The 19,870-nt window shown below is 42.8% G+C and overlaps 1 protein-coding gene across 3 annotated transcripts in view; it reads right to left on the reverse strand.

The window, feature by feature from the left end:
* LOC110494030 (inter-alpha-trypsin inhibitor heavy chain H3) overlaps nt 1-19,870 on the reverse strand; it is a 40,249-nt gene that overhangs the window by 13,406 nt on the left and 6,973 nt on the right. For all 3 annotated transcript variants that reach the window (XM_021568707.3, XM_021568706.3, XM_021568705.3), the window contains exons 3-13: nt 8,781-8,944; nt 8,520-8,624; nt 8,005-8,167; nt 7,750-7,860; nt 7,391-7,519; nt 7,191-7,307; nt 6,854-7,022; nt 4,706-4,816; nt 3,649-3,830; nt 2,277-2,456; nt 1,938-2,059 (exon numbers count right to left, since the gene is read on the reverse strand). In XM_021568707.3, the coding sequence (XP_021424382.2) occupies nt 1,938-2,059; nt 2,277-2,456; nt 3,649-3,830; nt 4,706-4,816; nt 6,854-7,022; nt 7,191-7,307; nt 7,391-7,519; nt 7,750-7,860; nt 8,005-8,167; nt 8,520-8,624; nt 8,781-8,944 (1,553 nt within the window). The remainder of the gene's footprint in view (nt 1-1,937; nt 2,060-2,276; nt 2,457-3,648; nt 3,831-4,705; nt 4,817-6,853; nt 7,023-7,190; nt 7,308-7,390; nt 7,520-7,749; nt 7,861-8,004; nt 8,168-8,519; nt 8,625-8,780; nt 8,945-19,870) is intronic.

The raw sequence follows: 19,870 nt of genomic DNA on the forward strand, positions 1-19,870 counted from the left end.
CAGTTTTCTTGAAGATCACTCCGTGACCCACACGCTGCAGTGCTGTTGTTTAGCAGAAGTTGATGCGCTGTCAGCCACTGCACCGGCTTGTCATCAAATGTACTCAAGCTAGCCACAGCAGGTTCTGACTGAGCTCAATTGTCATGAAACGCAAATACAGCAATGAGTTTTTCTCTCTTGGTTTAATACAAACTTTGAGAAATAATGAGGAGTGCCCACAATGTGTTTTGTGCAGTGAAGTGCTTAGTAAAGAGTCTCAAAACAAACTAATTAAAACGACAGGTCCTGACCAAACAGCCACAGCATGACGGTAAACCCAGGAAGTTATTTCAGAACAGGGCAGTATGCCTCAGGAAACAGTGCTCCGACAGTGGTAAGTCAACAAGCAAGGCATTGTTGTCATTTTATAACAGATGATAAGCAGAAATAAGGGAGTGCTATCTCATAGTAGTCGATGTGGAGTTATTTTGAGGTAATATGTACACGTAGGTAGAGTTAAAGTGATTATGCATAGCGGTCTCCTGCCTGGCAGAGAAAGCAGTACAGATGTTCTGATCCAGTTTGGCACCATATAAAGTTACCTATGCGAGTCAGGGTTCTCAAATCTGGCATAGTTAAGAAACAAGTAAAGAAACAGACTCAATACTGAGCATAACCTCAGGGTTGCACTGTCAAAATGTCCAGAATAGACCTGCAGTGTGTGTGTGTGTGTGTGTGTGTGTGTGTGTGTGTGTGTGTGTGTGTGTGTGTGTGTGTGTGATGTGATCAATCAGTTTATTCCAGTTCAGAATAAAAATGATTTATTGTATTTTAACAGCAACAATAATTTCTACGGTAAGATGTACAGTAGGCCTGATCATTTTTCATCTGTACTGTTACTTAAGGTTGTACTGAGCATGTGTGTGTGTTCTGTTATCAAAGAGTTCAAAATTCTGACTTGTATTTTAACAGCAACAGTTCCAACCTAGACAGATATGCAAGTGTTTTAAGGGGGAAAATAAACATGAATAGCTATTTATATGGGTATTTCATTTAATTGTTATTTGTCTATGTTGCATTTGTTAATGAACATAAGTGCAATGAAATGTACCAATATGTACGTATAGTTGCATGTTTTCGTAAGCTTGGGTCCCAGGAAAACACAGAATTTCTCATTTGGGTCCCAGGCTGAAAAAGGTTGAAGAACACCTGCTCTAGGATGTATTTGCTGCCAAAGGTGCTTCAACAAAGTACGGAGTGACTGAATACTTTACGTAAATATGATATTTCCATTTTTTTTATATACATTTGAAAAATGTCTACAAATCTATTTTTGAAGATGACTGATTACATATTTTATTAATTAAATGTTTATTTGCTTTTGTAAACATTTCATGTTAAAATACATCACAGAATTAATTTTAAACTTCACTCAATGTAACACTTTTGTATGACTTAAATATTATTAGATATTAATATTATAAATAATATTAGAAATATTGACAGGAATGGGAAAAAAGGTGCTTCTGCATTAATAAGCAGACCAAAGATGGTATTAACGATAAGTAATAAAAATAACTGCACTCCTAAAAGACTATTTCAGACCATAGCCTGCTGAATTTGCTCGATTTTTATAGAATAGTTTTTTGTAGTTGGCACAAATGAAAATGTGGCACTGACTCGCCCATGAATGGATGTTTCAGCATTGTCTCAATGTGGAGCTTGGCATTTGACTTATGCTCGTGCAGTTACAAACTTGCTAGAGTTAGCAGCAGGCGGATTAACAATATCCACCGTTGTAATACAAATGAAGCCTGAGCTGGTGTGTGAAGCTAACTGAAACTGGTTGGCTTTAGAAAACCCTGAGTAAATCTGGCTTGCTTTGTAGGATACCCCTCTTCATAGACACAGGTGCAAACATACCCAAACACAGACAATGTCATGCAAAGCAAACTCACTCTTTGTCCAGGAGCTGCTTTACAGTGAGGTAGGCCCACAGCCTCTGGATGTGGCTGTCAGACCTGGCTTCAATGGGCTCCTTCGTTGGTAATGTGTCAGAGTACATCACCCTATTGCTTTTCTGAAATAATCAAGACATCCTCACATCACAATACTTTATTGTATATATTGACGTTTGACTGAGATGTCTCTAAAGTACTGATACGGAGCAATTTTTTTAATCAACATTTTGTATATTTAAAAAAAAACAAAATAACATACTAAACAAAGAACAGGACAGTATGGAGTGATCTGACCTATGGTCTTGTAAAGGGGGGGTAGAGCAGAGGTGACCTCACCGATATGGCTATGACTTCTGCGGTAAACATCTCTATGTTGTTGTCGGGGATCTGGCCAGCTACCACGATCTCAGAGCCGTTGTAATACTGGCTGAAGTTGGTTTGGGTCAGGTTAGCCCCACCCAGATATACCATCTGCACGTCCGTCAATAGGGGTGTAGCCACCTCTTCATAAAAGCCCTGTCAATCGTACAGTACAGTAGCCATTAGTCCCACCCCCTTGCTCCTTCTTGTTCCCTCCCAAGTCAACTACAGTCAGATAAACAGAAAACAACCGTTTAAGCCTGCTTAGATGAGATAGGATTTTATTACACTTTATTACACTTTATTCAACTGGCGGTAAGGAGGTGAAAGTGTTAAACATTAGTTTGCAATTTTGTCATGTAAAAACTGTCGCACTAGTATTCAATCCCTTTGTTATGGCCTAAATAAGTCCAGGAGTAAACATCAAAGTCACATAAGTTGCATGGTAATAAAGGTATGGGAAAAAATATCGGACATTATATGGTGAAGTTATTAATTACACTGGATGGTGCCCTGACTCCTGACCCCCGGTGTGGCGGTAATACAGTCACCATAACAGCCCTACCTGTAACTGTGTTTAGACATAGCATATTTAAAACAAGTTGTTGTTTCGTTTTATTCGAATTTGATTCAAATGATTCACTCTGTCTTTTTAGCTCTTATCAATAATGAATTGAATCTTTCTCATTGACAACGTTTGTCCATGGCTCAGATGTGGTGCATTTTACACTAAGCCATTATCAGTGTGAATGTTAACAATATATTTCCATATATTTCCATATTGAACCCATGTAATTACTGTTCAAAAACAAGTTCAATTTAGCAAATATGCGATAGGTCTACATTTTTGCAAATTTTGTTTCCGTAGGCTATTTAACAGACTTGCCTATAACGGACTAACAGTCTAGTTAGAGTTCATTACAATACATAAGAGACCGCAAATACGAAACTTGAAGCAACCACATACAGTATTTAGCCATGGGGCATGTTCTGATTGGCCAGTGAGGGATCAAGCCTCTACACACCTTCAACTTGTTTATTCATAAAAACCCAGCCTTTTCGTGCCACCGCCAGCTACTGGGCTCATAATTCCGGTTGTGAAAATAGCAAAAATATTTCTGACACGCCTCCGAACTTATAGCGCTACCACCAGGACTTAGATTAAAATTGCATTAGGTTTGTTAAAATAAAGCCTTAAAGGTTGGTTCAGCACTTTTGTATTCTAGCTAACGAAGCTCAGTTGGGAATTTTTTTAAATAGTTTTTGTTACAGGCTCAAATTTTTATGTTGAGATTTGTAAGAAAGAATTACAGTCCATTGCAGTGCCACACACTGTGTGTTACCTTACCTGCAGCTGCAGAGCAGCATCAGAGTCTGTATATATTCTGCGTCCCACACCTCCGTTCTCCAGTGCCATCTTCTCCAGGAAGTCAAAGTTGACATCCATTCCAAAGCCGAGACAGTAAAGAGGGAATTTCTTACCAATAGCCTCCTTTATGTTCTCATGAATCTTTTCCAGGTTGGTCTCACCTGAGGAAAGTGAGATTGGCTTTCATTGTGTGTGTGTGTGTGTGTGTGTGTGTGTGTGTGTGTGTGTGTGTGTGTGTGTGTGTGTGTGTGTGTGTGTGTGTGTGTGTGTGTTTTTTTTGTTTAATTATCCTTGTGGGTACCAGAAGTCCTCACATGGATAGTAAAACAAAGACATTTTACCAGTCCCCACAAGGAGAAATGCTATTTTAGACTTATGGGTTAGGTTAATGGTTACAATTGGGGTTAGGTTTAGAATTTGGGTTAGGGTTAGGGGTTTGGGGTTAAGGTTTTTGGTTTTGATAAAACATTTTACCTCCCTTTTTCTCCCAAATGTCATGATATCCAATATGTAGTTGCAGTCTTGTCCCATCGCTACAACTCCCGTACGGGCTCGGGAGAGGCGAAGGTCGAGAGTCATGCGTCCTCCGAAACACAACCCTGCCAAGCCGCACTGCTTCTTGACACACTGCTCACTTAACCCGGAAGCCAGCCACACCAATGTGAAACATCGTCCAACTGGTGACCGTGTCATTGTGCATGTTCCCCGGCCAGCCACAGGAGTCGCTAGAGCGCAATGGAACAAGGACATCCCAGCTGGCCAAACCCTCCCCTAACTCTGATGACACTGGGCCAATTGTGAGCCGCCTCATGGGTCACCCGGTCACTGCTGCGACACAGCTCGGGATCGAACCCGGATCTGTAGTGACTTCTCTAGCACTATGATGCAGTGCCATAGACCGCTGTGACACTCGGGACGCCCAAGGTTAGGCTTAGGGTTAAAGTTATGGTTAGGTTAAGGGTTAAGGAGGGTTAGGATGGGAATCAATTATTTGGTCCCCACAAGGATAGCAATACAAAACTGTGTGTGTGTGTACCTGTGGTTGGGTCTCCATCAGTGAGCAGTATAAGAAGGGAGGCTGAGCCCTCTTGTGGGTGTCGTTTCAGCATGGCTGTGCCCTCCAACACAGCAGCATTGATGTCCGTGGCTAAGAAGAGAAGAGAGAGGAAAACACATTATGGATTAGCTGCTATTGTCACCAACCAGGCTGTTGTTCATATCTTCCATTACTTTACCCTGTGTGCCGTTTAAAGGGTTGGTGAGAGCCTTTGTCATTTAAGCCCTTTATCTACTTAACCAGTCAGATAAACTCATGGATACCATTTTAATGACTCATGCATGCTAGCTGTTCCAGTTTACTTCTAGTCATTGCGCTAGTTGGAATTGACTTGTGAAACTACCTTCAACATCCTTCATACTGGACGCAGAGGCAGAAAAATGGTATCCATGAGTTCATCTGACTCATGAGTTCACCTTGCCAAAATCTCACTATCCCTTTAAGTGCTACAAAATTCTGCTATATTGTAACTCTGCTATCAGCTATGTAAATCTTTGAAAATAAGTAAGTAGGTAATGTGGTGCCTACTACGGGTCATACTAGGGTCACAAACGCACCAGTAGTCTTTGCCTGTGGATCTTCTCTTGACCACACAGAGTGGGTCAACTACCACTATGCTGTAGGCCTGGATTATTCCGTGGTATGAGCCTCTTTCCCAGTGAGCGGGACTCCCTCTTCCCATCCTAGGCTGAGTTAGCAGAGAAGCTCTAGGCTCCACTTTATTAACCCCGGTCACCCCTCTTGGTCTATCTCTGCCTGCCGGAGGTTAGCTCAGCCCTTCCTACTGTTAACACTTCAAGGGTAGTTTGTGTCACAGTATATTACGCGCGAGCTGGGGCTATTTTTGTGTACAACACCAACCTTTATTTAACTTGGCAAGTCAGTTAAGAACAAATTATTCTTTACAATAACGGCCTACACCGGCCAAACCCGGACGACTCTGGGTCAATTGTGCGCCGCCCTGTGGGATACCCAATCACGGCCGGTTGTGAAACAGCCTGGAATCAAACCAGGGTGTCTGAAGTGACGCCTCAAGCACTGAGGTGCAGTGCCTTAGACCGTTGCGCCACTCGGGATAATCCTATATTTACTTATAGTCCGCTCTGCGCCATGGTCCGGCTAACTACGTGTCATCCCGCCTTTCACGCAACCACAGGGCTAAACAATTTTTATAAGCACGGCATAGTCTTAGACATTCCTGCTAGCGGCGGGTCTTCTCTTTCTAGTTTACCCTCCCGGGTGAGTCACACTCGCTGTCCCGGGTATAGGGTTTCAGCTAAGACTAATTTCTTGAAATAATTTATTAGATGAAAGTTTGTCCTTACTCACTTCGTCTGAGTAACGACAAACTATAGATACCCAGTGCTCCTTTTGTGTCTTTTACACAGTTACCCCCTGTGGTTTCCTGTTCGAGCCCACGATATGGTCTGGGGACATCTAAGGTGAACCCCCTGAGCCTGTAGTTGTTACAACGCTACTCTTCTTCTTCAGCATTTTATTCAATTAGCAATTTAATTAGTTAATGAAAACCAGTAACACTTGTCTTTTGGTTCCACAGTTTCACAAATGATGGATTTCATAGTTTTTTTATATGGCAATTATAATGCAAAAGCTTCTAAGTTCTGTTCTGACCTTACACCATAAGTCGTTTAACTTCTAATACATCAATCAGCTCCTGATCCGTCTTCCCCAGAATCTCCTCTCCGCTCTTTCCCTATCGTTTACATTGGTAATTATACCCCTTAATATCCAAGCCCATGCCTCCTTTGACTACAGCCACACAAGACATCCTCTCCCTTAAGCAAAGTTACATAACGCATTGTCTCCTTTACACGTGACGTCTACACAGAGTCAGGTAACACATTGGTTGCTTTGTAGGTGATGACAATCTGTGGTGTCATCTCCTTCATGACCCACATGCCATCAGGCAATTCTACCAACTCCATCCCAGGGCCGAGATCTGACGTGGATTTCGCCATATAAGATGAACCTCCGCCTTCCGGCAGAGGAACATCTGCATACAGTCTACCCGCACCGGTCATTTCTTCTCTGCCTTTGACTGGGTCCTGCCACACTTTGGCTGCAGCTGCTTGTGGTTGAGGCCTTGTCTGTAAGTAATAATTGTACCTCCTCTTTCATGGATGTGTCGTGCGAAGCTCTTGGCAGCCTCCAGGTTGTCCTGGTTGGCCGGCAGCAGCTCCTTCCTCCAGGTAGACACTGAGCTGTCGAACGTGATCAGGCCAAAGTGGTCGTCCTCCGCCAGGTCTCCCAGGATCTTCAACAAGGCCTCACGGGTCTGACAGATCGCAGTGCAATCAAAATACAATCAAATGCAACCAATTAACCACTCAATCAATGTGCATTGTCCCCTTCATTGAATATAAATATGTGGTGTATGTGTACATTGCTTAATCGCTAAGCCTTAAGCTGCATTACAACAGGCAACACACACACACACACAAACCTGCTCCATTTTCCTGCCATGCATGGAGCCACTCCGATCGATGATGAAGACCACATTCTTTGGAATGCGTGGTAGGTTACTGGGGGCAAAGTGATGGACAAAATACCCCTCTGCCTCCTGAAGAGGGAATGAGAGACAGTGATTAAAGGATGGGGTAGAGATGAAGGAGTAATGCCAGAAAGAGGATGGAAGAAGTGTACATTGAGATCTCCCATGGATGTTTTCCTGTGGACATCATAGGCGATGACCAGGTCTCCATTCAGGCCCGGCTCTCCACATCTTTCACACTGGCTCTGCTGCTCCTTGCTGGGGTAGAAATGTACCCAGGCCTGGGGAGGGGTTGGTAGTTTACAGGTTCTGCTTTTTAAAAACACACCCTGCTTTACCCTGTTAGAATGAGCTAATTCGTATTAGCATTAACATGTCCAGAGGTGTGAAAATGTACATTTATGTAATTTATTTATCCAGGGCTCATAGACAGATTTTCTTTACCATGTAATGTATTGAGGTCTGGACTTTTCTATTGGTTAGCTCTACATTACCCTGTTTTGGACATTACCTCACTAGAAGCAAGGGTTTTGGTGATGGCATTTGCCAGTGCTTCGGTGCTCAGCCCTCCTGTTACCTCCAGGAAGTTAATGCCTGGTCGCTCATTGATGTACACGTCAATCTGGCCATAAGGAAGAGACAGAAAAAAGGAGCAAGAAAATACAACATCAACCCCAATATCAAATGACTCATCAATCTCTCTCTCTCTCTCTCTCTCTCTCTCTCTCTCTCTCTCTCTCTCTCTCTCTCTCTCTCTCTCTCTCACCTTGAAGTCAGCAACAAGTTGCATGGGTCGAGCATGGATCAGCAGCTCGTACTTGCCCAGTCGGCGTTTCAGCAGCTCCTCATAGGTCAATTCAAAGGTCACCTTACTGAGCGCGGCCACAGTCACAGATGTCTTAAACTCCTCAAGGGTCCTCCCCACTGAACTTTAGGAGACAAAAAGGGGTACCGTCTAATACAAAACAACACATGCATACTGTAGACACAGATACACAGACACACTAGCCTTTTTTGCCATTTTTTTTGTGTAATGGGGTGGAGAGAAAATGCTAAAATGTTTAATGCTAATTTCCTACAACTCTACACATTTTGCCATGACTAATGCCATGTCCATACATTTGAACATGGCATTAGTCATGGCAAAATGTGTAGAGTGACTAACAAAGTCAATGGTGGAGGTCAGGGCCCCTGGACATGTGCCCTGGGTGCCTGGTCAATAATTTGACCATGATTACAGTACTACAAGGTTTAGATGGTCCTGCACACACCCACACACACCTGACTATGCCAGCGCTTTGACCACGAGACACTGCCTGAGTGTACTGCTGCTGAGCCTCCTCCTTCTGTTTCACAATCCCATCATACGTCTGCCCCTCAATGGTCCTGAGAAAGACAAGAACGGCGGAAGAGAGAGAGAGAGAGAGAGAGAGAGAGAGAGAGAGAGGAGGCAGGGTTACTGTATGTGTGAGCATTTTTGTAATATTTGTGTAATACGTGTGTAAACTCATCTTAGACAGTGAAACATTCATGTAGACCTACATTTTGAATTTACTGATGAAAGCATTCTTGGGGATCTTGACATGGAATTCTATTTCCTGTGACTGGTTGATCCGATTGGCAACCCGGCTGGTAATGATAGTGGTTGCATAGCGACTGGTCACTGTGGAGTTGATGTGAAAGCTGTAGATGTCCCAGTCCCTGTTCTATAAAGGATAATGAAGCACCATCAACCCGCTGGGCATACCAAAAATGTTAACTTAATGGATAGGACTAAATCAAATACAAACTTTTAAGAGCACATTCAATACCGTTTGAGTTTTGGTTGAGTTGGAGACGCAATTTCCAACATATCAATTATTAATTTATAGACAAACTGGAAGTAAAGCCGGATGGAACCATCCATGCAGAAGATACATCTCCTTCAAATGTCGATATGTGGTTAAGTTGACAACCAAACACAATTTGATATCACTAAATATAACATTTTAAATCAATCAGCGCTTGAAACCCAATGCATAGTGTATTGTCTATTTTTATTTAATTCAGGGTTGAATTGAAACAATAGTTGTTGATGATATAAAGTATTTGCCCCCTTCCTGATTTCTTATTGCACATTTGTCACACTTAAATGTTTCAGATCATCAAACAAATTGTTATATTACAAAAAGATAACCCAAGTAAACACAAAATGCAGTTTCTAAGTGATCATTTTATTTATTAAAGGAAAAAAGCTATCCGAACCTTCATGGCCATATGTGACAAAGTAATTGTTCCCCCTTGTTAAATCATGAATTTACTGTGGTTAATCACATTTTTTGCAAAGCTGAGTTCAATTTCACTAGCCACACCCAGGCGTGATTACTGCCAGACCTGTTGAATCAAGAAATCACTTAAATAGAACTTGTGAAGTAGGCCCAAAGATCTCAAAAAGCAAGGCGACATGCCGCGATCCAAAGAAATTCAGAAACAGATGAGAAACAAAGTAATTGACATCTATCCGTCTGGAAAGGGTTACAAAGCCATTTCTAAAGTTTTGGGACCACAGCGAACCACGTGAGAGCCATTATTCACAAATGGAGAAAATTTGGAACAGTGATGAACCTTCCCAGGAGTGGCCCCAAGAGCGCAGCGACGACTCATCCAAGAGGTCACAAAAGAACCCACAACAACATCTAAAGAACTCCAGCCCTCACTTGCCTCAGTTAAACTTCTTGGTGACAAGGGGCAGTATTTTCACGTCCGGATGAAATGCATGCCCAAATTCAACTGCCTGCTACTCATCCCCAGAAGATAAGATATGCATATTATTAGTCGATTTGGATAGAAAACACTCTGAAGTTTCTAAAACTGTTTGAATCATGTCTGTGAGTATAACAGAACTTAACTAGCAGGCGAAACCCCGAGGACAAACCATTCAGATTTTTTTTTTTGAGGTCACTCTCTTTTTTCAATAATTTTTCATTGGAATCAAGATTTCTAAGGGACTTTCTTGCAGTTCCTACCGCTTCCACTGGATGTCACCAGTCTTTAGAAATTGGTTGAGGTTTTTCCTTTGTGTAATGAAGAAGTAGCCCTGTTCAAAACGAGGGTCACTTCAAGTGTACTTTGTGGCGCGTGACCAGAAAGGTAGTGTCAGTTTGTTTTATTCCTGTATTGAATACAGATCATTCCGTCTTCAATTTTATCGATTATTCACTTACAAAAACACCTGAAGTTGTATTACAAAAGTAGTTTGAAATGTTTTGCCAAAGTTTACAGGTAACTTTTGAGATATTTTGTAGTCACGTTGCGCAAGTTGGAACCGGTGTTAGCGTCCCACATATTCCAGAGAGGTTTTAAGGTCAGTGTTCATGACTCAACCATAAGAAAGAGACTGGGCAAAAAATGGCATCCATGGCAGAGTTCCAAGGCGAAAACCACTGTTAACCACAAAAAGAACAAAGGCTCGTCTCACTTTTGGCAAAAAAAATCTTGATGTTTATTTATTTATTTTATTTATTTTACCTTTATTTAACCAGGTAGGCAAGTTGAGAACAAGTTCTCATTTACAATTGCGACCTGGCCAAGATAAAGCAAAGCAGTTCGACAGATACAACAACACAGAGTTACACATGGAGTAAAACAAACATACAGTCAATAATAAAGTATAAACAAGTCTATATACAATGTGAGCAAATGAGGTGAGAAGGGAGGTAAAGGCAAAAAAAGGCCTTGGTGGCAAGGTAAATACAATATAGCAAGTAAAACACTGGAATGGTAGTTTTGCAATGGAAGAATGTGCAAAGTAGAAATAAAAATAATGGGGTGCAAAGGAGCAAAATAAATAAATAAATTAAATACAGTTGGGAAAGAGGTAGTTGATAGGGCTAAATTATATGTGGGCTATGTACAGGTGCAGTAATCTGTGAGCTGCTCTGACAGTTGGTGCTTAAAGCTAGTGAGGGAGATAAGTGTTTCCAGTTTCAGAGATTTTTGTAGTTCGTTCCAGTCATTGGCAGCAGAGAACTGGAAAGAGAGGCGGCCAAAGAAATAATTGGTTTTGGGGGTGACTAGAGAGATATACCTGCTGGAGCGTGTGCTACAGGTGGGAGATGCCATGGTGACCAGCGAGCTGAGATAAGGGGGGACTTTACCCAGCAGGGTCTTGTAGATGACATGGAGCCAGTGGGTTTGGCGACGAGTATGAAGCGAGGGCCAGCCAACGAGAGCGTACAGGTCGCAATGGTGGGTAGTGTATGGGGCTTTGGTGACAAAACGGATTGCACTGTGATAGACTGCATCCAGTTTGTTGAGTAGGGTATTGGAGGCTATTCTGTAAACTACATCGCCAAAGTCGAGGATTGGTAGGATGGTCAGTTTTACAAGGGTATGTTTGGCAGCATGAGTGAAGGATGCTTTGTTGCGAAATAGGAAGCCAATTCTAGATTTAACTTTGGATTGGAGATGTTTGATATGGGTCTGGAAGGAGAGTTTACAGTCTAACCAGACACCTAAGTATTTGTAGTTGTCCACGTATTCTAAGTCAGAGCCGTCCAGAGTAGTGATGTTGGACAGGCGGGTAGGTGCAGGTAGTGATCGGTTGAAGAGCATGCATTTAGTTTTACTTGTATTTAAGAGCAGTTGGAGGCCACGGAAGGAGAGTTGTATGGCATTGAAGCTTGCCTGGAGGGTTGTTAACACAGTGTCCAAAGAAGGGCCGGAAGTATACAGAATGGTGTCGTCTGCGTAGAGGTGGATCAGAGACTCACCAGCAGCAAGAGCGACCTCATTGATGTATACAGAGAAGAGAGTCGGTCCAAGAATTGAACCCTGTGGCACCCCCATAGAGACTGCCAGAGGTCCGGACAACAGACCCTCAGATTTGACACACTGAACTCTATCAGAGAAGTAGTTGGTGAACCAGGCGAGGCAATCATTTGAGAAACCAAGGCTGTTGAGTCTGCCGATGAGGATGTGGTGATTGACAGAGTCGAAAGCCTTGGCCAGATCAATGATCAATGTTGAGACGAGCCTTTATGTTCTTTTTGGTTAACAGTGGTTTTCTCCTTGGAACTCTGCCATGGATGCCATTTTTGCCCAGTCTCTTTCTCAAAACTTTTGGGGAAATAGTCTGTGGACAAACGAGACAAAAGTTGAAGTTTTTGAAAGGTGTGCATCCCGTTACATCTGGTGTAAAAGTAACACAGCATTTCAGAAAAAGAACATCATACCAACAGTCAAATATGGTGGTGGTAGTGTGATGGTCTGGGGCTGCGTTGCTGCTTCAGGACGTGGATGACTTGCTGTGATTGATGGAAACATGAATTCTGCTCTCTACCAAAAAATCCTGAGGGAGAATGTCACCAGTTCGTGACCTCAAGCCGAAGCGCACTTGGGTTCTGCAGCAGGACAATGATCCAAAACACAACAGCAAATCCACCTCTGAATGGCTTAAAAAAACCTAAATTACGGTTTTGGAGTGGCCTAGTCAAAGTCCGGACTTGAATCCAATTGAGATGCTGTGGCGTGACCTTAAAAAGGCAGTTCATGCTCGAAAACCCTCCAATGTGGCTGAATTAGAACAATTCTGCAAAGAGTGGGTCAAAATTCCTCCACAGCGATGTGAAAGACTCATTGCCAGTTATCGCAAATGCTTGATTGCAGTTGTTGCTGCTGGGGGTGGCACAACCAGTTATTAGGTTTAGGGGGCAATTACTTTTTCACATAGGGCCATGAAGGTTCAGATAGCTTTTTTCCCTTAATAAATAAAATCATCACTCAAACGGCATTTTGGTTATCTTTGTGTAACATTTAAATTTGTTTGATCTGAAACATTTAAGTGTGACAAATGTGAAGAAAAAATAAGAAATCAGGAAGAGGGAAATACTTTTTCACAGCACTGTATCATTGATGTTAAATGAGTGATAAAGTATGGTGACATTTAACTGGTCTCTATTAAACCTACCCTTTGGAATGACTTCAATAGCACCAGTGAATCTGTTTCATTGTTAAGTGGAGATATCTCATCGATTATTCGCACGATGGAATATTGGTAACAGTCATTGACAAATATCATCGCTGGGCTTGGATAAAACCCTGGATGGGAGACCAAAGGAGAGCTGTAGATACAGATAAATTCTCCAGTAGGAGGTGCTGCCCAGCCTATAGTTTTTGTTCTGACAGTTGATTGAATGTTGAAGAGCTGGCGCTCTTTTAAAGGTACAAATTCAACATTTTTTGGGGGTCTGAAATTTGGTTGCCATGATGACATAATCCTGTGGTTGAAATTTCCCTCTCAAAACAGTGTACGTGGATTACTTTTTTTTCAAATCCAATGTATTTTCCATGTAGATTCCATGTCACAACACATTGACAAACTACGTTGAAACAACGTTGATTCAACCAGGTTGTTCCTAGTGGGCACACTGTTTACTCTCTCAACATATGAATACATATGCAGTCTTTTTCTTGTGTGTGTCACAGTATTCTAAAAAAAAAAAACGAAATGCTTAGTTGGAATTCCAATGTAGTATTTAAGCATTACATTTACCAATTACCATTACAAATTAGCATTTAATGACTGCATTTATAATTTTTGCGTCCTGATTTAGGATTTAGAGATTGCATTGTAGAATTAGCACTGATAACCCTCTATAATATGTTGGCATGCTGCTGCTTGACACTGACACGCACAACAAAAAGGACTACATCTGTACACTCACTCGCGTGTGAATGTGTACGCGTGAGCGTCTTGTTTTGCACACTTTGTACAAAATAATAAAATGCACTACTACAGGTTATTCCTTAACGTAGCTCTTTATTAGCTAGCTATAACTGGCATGTTCACGTATCGCCAACCAGGATCAAACTGCCCATGACCTAACCATTTGGGTGGTCTTAACCAATCATAGCACAATATGATATGGCGGTAAAATGTTTACACATATGAATATTACATCCCCCTTCTTTTAAAACAAAAGAGAAAGGTTGACATATTCTAAGCGTTTCTTTTGAATACATGCTCTGTAGTTTGAACTCAAGGTCAGTAACCATTTATATTGCATACTACACCAGCAGAATCAACATAGACTCTGAAACAATAATCCAACATACTGTTACTTTTCAAACAAGGGATTCTCAGCAACTCAGCTTTCACTGTAGAAATAACATCTTAACATTTCAAACAAATACAATACCAAAGCATTTCAAGTGAACTTTCAAAAACAAGTTTACAGTCTGGAACGCTTTTAGGGCAGCGATCCGCCTACACCCTTTGACATTTCACAGGTCTAGGACAGCTCTGGGCTTGACCTCTCTTCCTGACCTTGTGCGATATGATGCTGAGCATGCTTCTGTGTCAGTCAACAGTTATTGTGGTGTTTGCAAGTAAGGATGGTGTATGTTGTGCTGTGTGTGTGTGTTGAGTCCATCACGTTCTCTTTCAGGGGAACAGTTCATCTCATCAGTGTGTTGTTATTTTGTGTTCAGTAGGTGACGACGATTGCGGCGGTACACCGCTCCTTCTGCGTTGCGGACGTGATATGAACGTTCAGTGTCAGCTGGCTGGATGACGACTGCTGGCTTCCAGAGGCCATGCTCCTGGATTCTAACTGACTCTCCGTCGATCAGTGGTGGCAGTGGTCTAGCTGACCTGTCGCAGTATCGCTTTTGTTGTTGTTGTCTCTGTGCATGTTGTCCATGCATTTCCTTGTAGCTGACAACCTCAGGTTGCAGCTGCTGGTTGGTGCTGGGAAGGAATCAGCGAAGTCTGCGGCTCATAAATAGCTGGGCTGGTGATTTGAAGTTGTCAACTGGAGTGTTGCGGTATTCAAGGAGACTGAGGTAGGGGTCTCTCTTGTCTGCTTTTGTTTGTCCATGAGTGATTTATCAATCTGCACTGATTTTTCAGCAAGGCCATTACTTTGAGGGTAATGTGGGCTTGTTAACTCCCATGCTTTTGTGAAGGATTCAAACTCATTTGATTTGTAACAGGGCCCATTGTCAGATATTAAAGTCTCTACAATGCCATGCATGGCAAAGGCTGCTTTCACCTTGTGTATCACAGCTGCAGAAGTGGTGCTGTGAAGCTTGTCGAGTTTGAAGTATCTGCTGTAGTAGTCCACTGTTACGATGTATTCCTCATTGTTCCAGGTGAACAGATCGGTTGCCACGACCTGCCAAGGTCGGTCTGGGAAACAGTGAGGTAACATTGGCTCTTTGGTGTTTGAGGGGCGTCGTTCAAGACATATGGCGCATTAACCAACATTGTCCTCTATTTGTTTGCACATTCCGGGCCAAAACAAAATGACCCGTGCTCTCTGTTTGCATTTTTCCATGCCTATGTGTCCAGCATGGATCTTTGTCAAAATATCTTTGTCAAAATCTCTCTCTGAGACTGGAAGGAATAATGATATTCTCTCCTTTGAAAATTATTCCGTTGATCTGTGATAGTTCATCACAATGGTTCCAGAATTCTGAGACGCTGTGTGGGCATTTTCTCCTCTGCTCAGGCCATCCTTCCTGTATGACTTTCCTCAGCTTTGTGAGTTGTGAGTCCTTTTCTGTTTCTGCTTGGATCTCCTTCAGTTTTGTGTCACTAACTGGTAAGTTGCTGTACACAGTGTGCAATTGCATGTCCATGCCTTCACTGAGGCTGCTGTCCTTATAGGTAAGAAACTTCCTGGAGAGTATGTCTGCGACAGGGATGTCTTTGCTTGGACGGTGAGTGATTGTGAAGTCGTATTTTTGTAGTTGAAGGATCATTCTCTGTAGCCTTGGCGGGGCTGCGGCTAGTGGTTTCCTCACGAATTGACTCAAGGGGCTTGTGGTCGGAATGACTTGTCGTCCATATACAGTGGGGCAAAAAAGTACTTAGTCAGCCACCAATTGTGCAAGTTCCACTTAAAAAGATGAGAGAGGCCTGTAATTGTCATCACCGGTACACTTAAACTATGACAGACAAAATGAGAAAAAAAATCCTGAAAATCACATTGTAGGATTTTTTATGAATTTATTTGCAAATGATGGTGGAAAATAAGTATTTGGTCAATAACAAAAGTTTATCTCAATACTTTGTTATATACCCTTTGTTGGCAATGACAGAGGTCAAACGTTTTCTGTAAGTCTTCACAAGTTTTTCACACACTGTTGCTGGTATTTTGGCCCATCCTCCATGCAGATCTCCTCTAGAGCAGTGATGTTTTGGGGCTGTTGCTGGGCAACGCGGACTTTCTTTTCCCTTCAAAGATTTTCTATGGGGTTGAGATCTGGAGACTGGCTAAGCCACTCCAGGACCTTGAAATGCTTCTTACGAAGCCACTCCTTCGTTGCCCGGGCGGTGTGTTTGGGATCATTGTCATGCTGAAAGACCCAGCCACGTTTAATCTTCAATGCCCTTGCTGATGGAAGGAGGTTTTCACTCAAAATCTCACGATACATGGCCCCATTCATTCTTTCCTTTACACGGATCAGTCGTCCTGGTTTCTTTGCAGAAAAACAGCCCCAAAGCATGATGTTTCCACCCCATGCTTCACAGTAGGTATGGTGTTCTTTGGATGCAACTCAGCATTCTTTGGCCTCCAAACACGATGAGTTGAGTTTTTACCAAAGTTCTATTTTGGTTTCATCTGACCATATGACATTCTCCCAATCTTCTTCTGGATCATTCAAATGCTCTCTAGCAAACTTCAGATGGGCCTGGACATATACTGGCTTAAGCAGGGGGACACGTCTGGCACTGCAGGATTTGAGTCCCTGGCGGCATAGTGTGTTACTGATGGTAGGCTTTGTTACTTTGGTCCCAGCTCTCTGCAGGTCATTCACTAGGTCTCCCCGTGTGGTTCTGGGATTTTTGCTCACCCCCTCTTGTGATCATTTTGACCCCATGGGGTGAGATCTTGCGTGGGGCCCCAGATCGAGGGAGATTATCAGTGGTCTTGTATGTCTTCCATTTCCTAATAATTGCTCCCACAGTTGATTTCTTCAAACCAAGCTGCTTACCTATTGTCTTTCCAGCCTGGTGCAGGTCTACAATTTTGTTTCTGGTGTCCTTTGACAGCTCTTTGGTCTTGGCCATAGTGGAGTTTGGAGTGTGACTGTTTGAGGTTGTGGACAGGTGTCTTTTATACTGATAACAAGTTTAAACAGGTGCAATTAATACAGGTAACGAACGAGTGGTGACAGAGGAGCCGCTTAAAGAAGATGTTACAGGTCTGTGAGAGCCAGAAATCTTGCTTGTTTTTAGGTAACAAAATACTTATTTCCCACCATAATTTGCAAATAAATTCATAAAAAATCCTACAATATGATTTTATGCATTTTTTTTTTCTAATTCTGTCTGTCATAGTTGAAGTGTACCTATGATGAATTACAGGCCTCTCTCATCTTTTTAAGTGGGAGAACTTGCACAATTGGTGGCTGACTAAATACTTTTTTGCCCCACTGTATGTACTGATGGAAACGTTTACATCTGAACAGAATGGCGTAGAGCTCCTTTTCGATTTGAGCGTAGTTGATTTCACAGTCTGTGAGAGATTTGGAAGCGTAGCCGATGGGCTTTCCTTCTTGCAGTAGCACTGCACCTAGTCCATACTTTGACGAGTCCACTGTCCACTGTGACTGTGCTCTTCTCGGGGTTGAGCCGGACTCCTCTCTCGCGGGACCTTTGCAGCATCGCGTGGAGGTTTCGGTCGTGCTCCTCTTTGGTTAGACCATAGACAAGAATGTCGTCCACAATTGTCACAACTCTGTCGAGGCCTTCATACACTTCATCGATCTTTCGCTGAAACTCGTCTTGGGCTGAGATAATCCCAAAAGGCAGGCGACGGAACCTGTAGCGTCCAAACGGTGTGTTGAATGTTGTGAGCTTAGATGACTCTTCTGTGAGCTTGATAGCCCAGTAGCCTGATCTAGCGTCCATGGCACTGAAGTAGTGTGCTCCCGCTAGCTTGTGTGTGATGCCATCTAGCTTCAGTAAAGGGTAAATGGGGGCATTTGATAGCCTTGTTCAAGTCTCTTGGGTCGAGACATACTCGGAGCTTGCCTGTGCGTGGTTTCTCCACCACCACTAACGCGTTCACCCAGTCGGTTCTGTAACCTTGGTGACTATGTCAGATTGCTCCATGCTCTCCAACTCTTTCTTCAGACGGTCACGGAGAGCAAGGGGAATCTTTCTCGGTGGGTAGACCACAGGGGTTGTGCCTGGGTCAAGGTGAATGGTATCTTCTCCTGGGAATAATCCTATTCCGTTAAAAATATCAGCAAACTCCTCCAGTACATTGTCTGTCTGTACTGGTGCTGTCACTGATAAAACTAGCTTGATGAGGTCCATGTCTAAACATGCTTTAAGGCCTAGCACTGCAGGTGCTCTAGTGTCAACAACATAAAAGCCCAATATCATGTCACTTTCCTTGTATTTGCATTTGAAAGTGCACGCGCCTTTTACTGGGAGCTGTTCACCGCCATAACCAGTCAATCTGCGTGTGGTGGGCTGTAGCTCGCATTCAGAGGTCAAGCTGCGGTACTTATTCAGAGGAATCATGTTTACTTGTGCACCAGTGTCTAGTTTGAACTTTAGCTCTGTGCCTTGTGTTCCTATCTCAATGTTAGCAAAGGCTTGCTCTGTCTCTGATATTGGACTTTTCTGTGTCACTGAATCAATAAACAGTTCATCAGTGTTTTGACTCTTTGATTGACATTTCATCTTCACTCACTGTGTGTACTGTTTTTCCACGGTAAGCTCTGTACACTTTTGCAAAGTGGTTCCATTTTCCACATGTAGTACACGGTTTCCCTTTAGCTGGGCAATTTCCTTGATCGCCATGCACTTTGTATCCACAATATCCACATGTTTTGGGGCGTTTTGAGTCTGTGTCGCTCTGTACGGGAGGTGTGCTTTGATGTCTGCGTGATGTGCTCGTGCTGCCGCGCAAAATGGTTTTCATCTGAGCCTGTGCTAGCTCGTGAGATCTGGCTATGTCGATAGCTTTATCCAGCGTTACCTTAGACCCAACATTCAAAAGTTTCTCTCTCACTTGCGGTGAGTGTATTCCAAATACAATACGGTCCCTGACCATCTCATCCTTGCTTGCATAATCACAGTCTTTCACAAGCAGACGCAGCTCTGTCACAAACTGTTCAAAAGGCTCGCTAGCTCCCTGTACTTTCTCATGGAATTTATACCTAGCTAAAATCGTATTGGTCTTCGGCGCAACATATTCTTCAAAACGATCGTAGTATATTGTCAGTACCTTTGATTCAGCCTCGGTAAGTGTCCATGTGTTGTAAATATCTCTCCCTTTTTCACTGATCCAGAGGAGCAGGTAGCTGCATTTTTCCTCTTCTCCTCTGTCCTTCAGAGGACCCGTGAACATTTGCTCCACATGCTGTTTGTACTTACGCCATGCATCGGGTAAGTTTGTAGACTCCCAGTCCATTCGAGGTGAAGGAACTCCACAAAAATCCATCTTTTGAACCTTTTACTCTGACCCCATGTCTTGTTTTGCACACTTTGTACAAAATAATAAAATGCAGAACTACAGGATATTGCTTAACATAGCTCTTTATTAGCTAGCTATAACTGGCATGTTCACGTATCGCCAACCAGGATCAAACTGCCCATGACCTAACCATTTGGGTGGTCTTAAACAATC

This window comes from Oncorhynchus mykiss, chromosome 17, assembly GCF_057628025.1.
Source record: "Oncorhynchus mykiss isolate SJ-2025 chromosome 17, ASM5762802v1, whole genome shotgun sequence".
NCBI classification, from domain to species: Eukaryota; Metazoa; Chordata; class Actinopteri; order Salmoniformes; family Salmonidae; genus Oncorhynchus; species Oncorhynchus mykiss.